The 7,110-nt window shown below is 48.2% G+C and overlaps 1 protein-coding gene across 1 annotated transcript in view; it reads right to left on the reverse strand.

Moving 5' to 3' along the window:
• Nucleotides 1–6,686, reverse strand: part of LOC101763956 (signal recognition particle 19 kDa protein) — a 50,891-nt gene extending 44,205 nt beyond the window's left edge. Inside the window, exons 1-2 of the mRNA XM_004952244.1 lie at nucleotides 6,498–6,686; nucleotides 6,293–6,392 (exon numbers count right to left, since the gene is read on the reverse strand). Of these exons, the coding sequence (XP_004952301.1) occupies nucleotides 6,293–6,392; nucleotides 6,498–6,686 (289 nt within the window). The remainder of the gene's footprint in view (nucleotides 1–6,292; nucleotides 6,393–6,497) is intronic.
• Between the last annotated feature and the right edge of the window lie 424 nt (nucleotides 6,687–7,110).

Below are 7,110 nucleotides of genomic sequence, written 5' to 3' on the forward strand. Positions count from 1 at the left end.
CTCAGTGTCCTTCGACTGCTGATGAGCGGGATCGCATGAGTAGAGTGCCATATGCCTCGGCTATTGGATCTATCATGTATGCAATGATAACTACTCGCCCAGATGTTTCATATGCGCTAAGTATGACAAGCAGACACCAATCTGATCCAGGTGAGAGTCACTGGACAGCGGTGAAAAACATTCTTAATTACTTGAGAAGGACTAAAAATATGTTCCTCGTCTATGGAGGTGAGGAGGAGCTCGTTGTAACAGGTTACACCGATGCTAGTTTCTAAACCGACAGAGATGATTCAAAGTCACAATCAGGATTTGTGTTCACGCTAAATGGTGGTGCTGTTAGTTGGAAGAGTTCCAAGTAGGAGACGGTGGCCGATTCTACGACAGAAGCCGAGTACATCGCGGCTTCGGAAGCGGCGAAGCCGCGAAGGAGGGTGTTTGGATAAGGAATTTCCTCATTGAGCTTGGTGTGTTCCTGAATGCGTCCAGCCCATTCAATCTCTACTGTGATAACAATGGGGCAATTGCGAAAGTAAAGGAGCCAAGGAACCACCAGAAGAACAAACATGTAATGCGGCGATTTCATCTCATTCGAGACTTCGTTAATCGGGGTGAGATCAAGATATGCAAAATACACACGGATCTGAACATTTCTGATCCGTTGACAAACCACTCCCGCAGGCTAAGCATGATGTGCATATAAGAGCTATGGGTATTAGGTACCTTCTAGATTGACTCTAGTGCAAGTGGGAGACTGTTGGAGGTATGCCCTAGAGGCAATCATAGAGATGATGATATTCCATTTGTATCCATGATTTATATTGTGTTCCTTGAATATCCATTAAAGGCTACTTGAATTGATTTGCAATTATGTGAATTGTGTGTGAAACTCTTTACTTGTATGGTTATTCTAAAGTTGTCCCTAGTCGGAGTTCATGTGAGGACACACATGAATATTAGACTAGCACATGTATTAGTTGATGACTATGTTTCACAAGTCATGGACATGGAGATGTTGAACTAATAATGTGGGCACATGTGGAGACATGTGGTAGGACTGACCCAACACGAGAAGTAGTTCTCTCTTTAAACAACATATACGCTTTGTCCTTAGACCTGAGATTGTCGCATGTATTCAAGATGTGGCTCGACCTACTTAGGGGTTATCAAACGCTACGTCGTAATAGGGTAGTTATAAAGGTAGCTTTCGGGTTTGTCAAGAAGCATGCTATGAGACATGGTCAATCAAGATGGGATTTGCCCCTCTCTGATTGAGAGTGATATCTCTAGGCCCCTCGAGTGATCGGATCCCAAAATGCATGGCCATACTACGTACGGTTAAGAGTTAACCTACAAAGGGATTCCGAATCACAGGATCGAGAAAGAGCGGTCGGCTCGAAGCTAGACCAAATATCATGAGGCAAAGGGAATAACATGTATATAATGTTGTGATGGTTCGTCTGATATGATCTTCATGTGCGTATAGGAGTTGGCACGTCTTGCTAGAGGTCGCTACCGACTATTGGGCTGAGTAGGAGTACTCGGGCCATGTCTATACGTATCCGAACCCATAGGGTCACCCACTTAAGGGGCTGGAAGCCCAATTCGGATGTGATCCGAGTTGGATTAGGTTTAGAAGTACTAATGGGCCTCGGACCCAGAGGCCCGTCAGGAACTTCTATAAATAGAGGGGTGGGGGCACCCTAGGGTTTACACCTTTTTGGCGAAACACATCTGCCGCGCCTCCCACGCCCTCGCTTGTTGCAACTCACGGATCTAGCAGTCTGGCTTGCGACGCTTCCTCCCTGCACGTGTGGATACCTTGGAGGTGTTGCGCCTGCAGCACTTGTACGAGCCGCCAACAAGCCACGACAAGCTACCGACGAGCCACGATGAGCCGACGACGAGCCGCGGCACGAGGGCGATCTTGCTGCACGTGGACGAGCTGCTGAGGAGTTGCTGGACGTTGATGTGATCGACTACGTATGACTACGTTGATCGACTTCGCTGCATCGACGCAAATCTACATCTTCCGCACCAGTAGTGCGTCGAGTGGTAATCCCGTGATCCTTATACGGCAGTTCTTCCTGGTTTTACGCGGTAGAAATTTTGATTTGCGCTAGTATAGCCTATCTCGTATCCCAACACATATTATGTTGCACTACCCAGTATGCATATAACCATGACATATTTTGTTGCGATATGGTTGAAGCATATAACGATGGCACGTACCTCGTTGTGATACTTTGTCAGCATATAACGATACTTTCTCATCGTTGTGATATCTGTTGAGCATATAACAACGACACATGATTCGTTGCGCTACCCTGTATTTGTAATACGATGACATATTTTGTTCGGATATGGTTGACGCATATACCAACGACTAGTATTTCGTTGAGATATCCTGTTAGCATATTGCAACAGCATAAGTCTCGTATTACAACAACATTCTTGTGTTGTATTAACGCTTGTTTGCAACAGCGCAATGTCGTTGCAATAGCTACTATAGCAACGACGCCTATCGCTGCAATTATGGTAATTGCAACGATAATGGGCGTTGTAATTTCCACTAATTGCTGCTACGACACACGTCATTGCAACAACTCACCCTTATGCTCACACCTTTCTGTGTCATTGTAATACCATATTACAATGCAAGTTTAAGCAATGACACAAAATCATCGTAATAGCTCGCTATTGCAATGAAACGACCCGTATTGCAACGATTTCATACCGTGGTGCTAGTGAAAAAACCTTGTAGTGTATATCTGATGATGAGGTGAAGGATGGTGTCCAATTCTCATATCAACATAAGCACAAGCAGGACCATATTACTCTAGGCCTAGTTTTGGTTGCTAGGGTGGCTAGTGCTCAAGTTGGAACTACTGCTAGGCTGACTCCCTTTATAAAGAGTACAGCACTCATCTTTGATCATTCAATAATGAAGCCTACCTAGTCTATATTCTACTTGCCCCAACAATCTCCTCTAAGCTGCCCAGCAAACAGGTTGCTGATACTGTCACCTGAGCCTGGCAATCCCTTCTTAAGGTTCGATCCAATATATATCTACATTTATAGCTTCAAAACCTTAGAAAATAGTGAGAAAGATTGTCCAGGTCAAGAAAGTGAAGATACCACCCACTGCGTATATTTAACTTTAATAAAAATTGGGTAATAACACATGATAGAACATATCGGTCAAAAAAATTCTTAATGATGCTGACAAAAAACTAGAGACTAGAGGTAAACCTTATCCTATGAGGATTTCTAGCACATCGAACCCAATAGCATACTACTTATGCAACAACAGTTTCAAATTAAGCTTTGCACCTTGAGTTAGCAGTTGAACAATTTACAGTGTGTTAGTTCGAGAAACTTACAAAAGCATAGCTATGTTCACTTCATACCAAATCAGGACAATATCAAAGCTATGTAAAGATGCCTATAAAAAGCAAAATCAACAATCTGTATTCATCAAAACTGAATGCTTAGTGAGATATTTGGAATTGAAGAGTGTATTTTGTAGTTTAGGTTACTATAACATAACAAAACTGAAAGCCAAGTAAAAAAATCCACAAACTTAAAGTATCAAACTGATTACTGAAAGGTCAGCAATACAAACTTTTTCACAAGTTACTTCGGTTTCAACTAAAAGATGTGTTGCATCTATAGCTTCTAGGAGTATGCATAAAACTAAGACCATGGCAACTGTTAGACAGATTGTATAGGCCGGCCGTATGGGCCTTGGGTGCTGGCTGCACGGGCCTGTTGCCATGTGCCGCCCCTAGGGATTAGGTAGGTGTTATCCTATTAGGTTAGGATCTCCTAATTTGTGGTGTTTCTATAAACCCTGAAAAAGCCTAGCCTATATATGTAACCTCGGTGCTTTGCATCAATCAATCTACTATTCCCGAGTCATATTGTTTTCATGGTATCACGAGTTCGGGCTACCGTCCTGATTCACCTTTTGCTGCCCTAAACCCTGCACGCCAACCCCTTGGCTGCGCCACCCATGGCCGGGTCCCTACCTCCCGCCGCCGCCACCACTGAGCAGGAGGTCGCCGCCACCCGTGCCCGCTCCCAACGACTGGCTGAGCATGAGGCGGCCCTGGCACGCGCCCTCAAGGCCGAGCAGGAGGCAGCCGATGCGGCAGCTGAGTGCGATGCCGCCGCTACCCGTGTCCGCGACACCCACGCCCGCGGTGCTGCGGAGCGCAAGGCTGCCGCCGCCGCCTTCCCCGACCTGGAGGTTCTGGATGACGACGCTGATGCCACCACGGAGGCTGATGATGATGCCATGTCCCACGTCTCCAATCATCCACTCGATGACACCCTGCAGTTCCACGAAGCTGCCACCATCATCAACCTCCATGCCCAAGCTGTCGCTGTCCAAAACATCCAGAGCTTTGTACCCATCGTCCTCGACGTCTTCTTGGGTAACTACACTCGCTGTCGTGATCAGTTCTTTCTTACCATCGGCAAGTACTCCCTCCAGAATCATGTTCTTCACGACGCCCCGGCGACGATCCTCCCGGACTGGATGTGCATGGACTACATCGTTAATTCATGGCTCTACGGCATGGTCTCTCCGGACCTTGCCGAGATCGTGATGGAACGTGACAAGCCTGTGCGTGCCTCCTGGCTTGCCATTGAAACTTAATTCCTTGGCAACAGGAAGACCCGTGCCCTCTACCTCGACGCGCAGTTTTGCAACTTCGTCCAGGGTGACCTCTCCATCGCCGACTACTGGCGTCGCTTCCAGAGCATGGCCGACGCACTTGGCGACTTGGGCGAACCCATCTCCGATCGCAGTCTTGTCCTCAATGTCATCCGCGGCCTCAACAATCGCTTCCTCAACATTGGGAAGCACATCCAGTGCAGGCCCTTCCCCACCTTCCTGGCCGCCCGCTCTAAGCTGCTCATGGAGGAGCTCACCATGGTGCACCACTCCTCTGCGCCGTCCACCGCCCTCCTCGTCGGGACCAAGCCGGGCGCACCAAGTGAGCAGCGCCTGCCCGTCCCTACGTCCTCTGGCAGATCAGGCTCCGAGGGCACCTCCAGCAAGGCCCCCAAGTCCAAGAGGCGTCGTAGCCAATGGCTCCACCACCCAACGGCTCCACCACTGGCTCGAAGGGGACAAGGCCGGGGGTGACGCCTTGGCCATCTCTTCACAACCCATGGAAGGGGTCCATCCATATGTGCACTGGACCCTGACCTCCCCTTGCGTCCCTGCCCCAGCTCGGCCAGCCTTAGCAGCATGTCCTCTTGGCGCAGGCTCAGGCACAGGCGCAGGCTCATGCGTAGGCTCAGGCTCAGGCTTTTGCCCTACAGAAGGCTCAGTACGTCTAGGCTGCACAAGCGCAGCAAGCCCAGGTGTAGCTAGCCATGCTGCCATGGTCCAACCCGGCACTCCACAACCCTGCTACTCCGTCTTGGGATCAACAGTCCCTAGCCTCCTCCTTCAGCACCATGAGTCTGCAACAACCTCAACAAAATAGTGGTACTTCGACACAAGTGCTACTTCTCACATGACCTCCAGCCCTGGCACCCTCTCTCACACTTCCACCCTACGGTATCTTTCTCCATCTTCCATTGTTGTCGGTAACGGTTCCTTACTTCCGGTCACTGCCACAGGTGCTGCGCACCTTCCTGGTCATTTTTTTCTTAATAATGTGCTTGTCTCACCCCACCTTATTAAGAATCTTATTTCGGTGCGCCAATTCACTTTCGGCAATAATTGCAGTTGAATTTGACCCTTCTTATTGTACCGTGAAGTATCTAGAGTCTCGGAGAGTTCTCGCCAGGTACAATAGCTTAGGCCCCCTTTACCCGCTTTGCCAGCCTGCCACCTCCGCGCTCGTCGCCGGTCCCTCCTCGTCGCTATGGTACCGGTGCCTTGGTCATCCCAGTCATAAGGCTCTATCCAAGCTTGCCCTCATGATCCTTTTTTTAATAAAGATACTAGCTCTTCACTTTGTCATGCGTGTTAGTTAGGCCGTCATGTTCAGCTTCCATTTCATGCCTCCACCTCTCGTGCTGTTAGGTATTTTGATCTTATACATTGTGACCTGTGGACCCATCATTAGTATTTCCGATTTTAAATACTACTTGGTTATTCTGGATGATTGCTCCCATCACTTGTGGACTTTTCCCTTACGCTTGAAATTTGACATGTTTCCTACTCTGGCTAATTTCTTTGCTCATGTGACCACTCAGTTCGGTGCTAAGATAAAGGCAGTACAATGCGGAGTTGAGGATAGAAGAACTTGAGGGATCAATGATCGACGCTCACTTCTTGTGATCTCTGGGTTGACAGGGGAGCCCTCATCCCCCTTGAGCTGCACTCTCACCCTTCCCAGCTGCAAGAAATCCCTCGGGTACGCCTGGTCCGACTACTCCAACAAAGGCAAGTTACAAACACCATGAGTTAAATAGAACCCAATAATCCAGTTAATCAATCCATAGATGGGAGAATATGTGGGGGTTCAGTGGGTAACCTCGATTCTGCAAGGGATCTTGAGGTGGGAGCAACAGTCGGCGATCTCGGCGCAGGTGGGGTCGGGGCAGGCCTTGCCGGCGGCGACACATCGGCCCTCCACGACCGTCTTCCTGGAGTTGATGTACCCAGGGTAGACGACGTTCCACTTCTTGGTGCTGGTCACCCTCACCTCGCCGGCGCCGTCCATCCTAACTTCTCGCTCAGTTCCTACAGCCCTGACCCACAAACCCCAAACAAGAATCAATTCAATGCGTTTCTTGCTAAATCCCACCCAACAGTAAATGTATTGTACATGTTTATTGAATTCTTGTTACCTACGATTCTACGAGAAGAATCGCCCAAGAACAAAGGAAAATTTACCTGCTGGTGTGGAGCATTTCGGTTGGCGGTCGGCCGGTCGCTGGCGTTGCGAGATGGTTGAGGCGGACAGCGACGACGGATTGGAACGAGAAACGGCTTCACGTGCACAGTGAATTATGCATTTTAACCACTACATTACTCCAATATGATAATTTTAACTTTACAAAAAAAATATGATAATTCCTCCGTTCCAAATTATAGATCGTTTTCGCTTTTCTAAATTCATAGATATTATTATGTACCTAGACATA

This window comes from Setaria italica, chromosome I, assembly GCF_000263155.2.
Source record: "Setaria italica strain Yugu1 chromosome I, Setaria_italica_v2.0, whole genome shotgun sequence".
In the NCBI taxonomy this organism is placed as follows: domain Eukaryota; kingdom Viridiplantae; phylum Streptophyta; class Magnoliopsida; order Poales; family Poaceae; genus Setaria; species Setaria italica.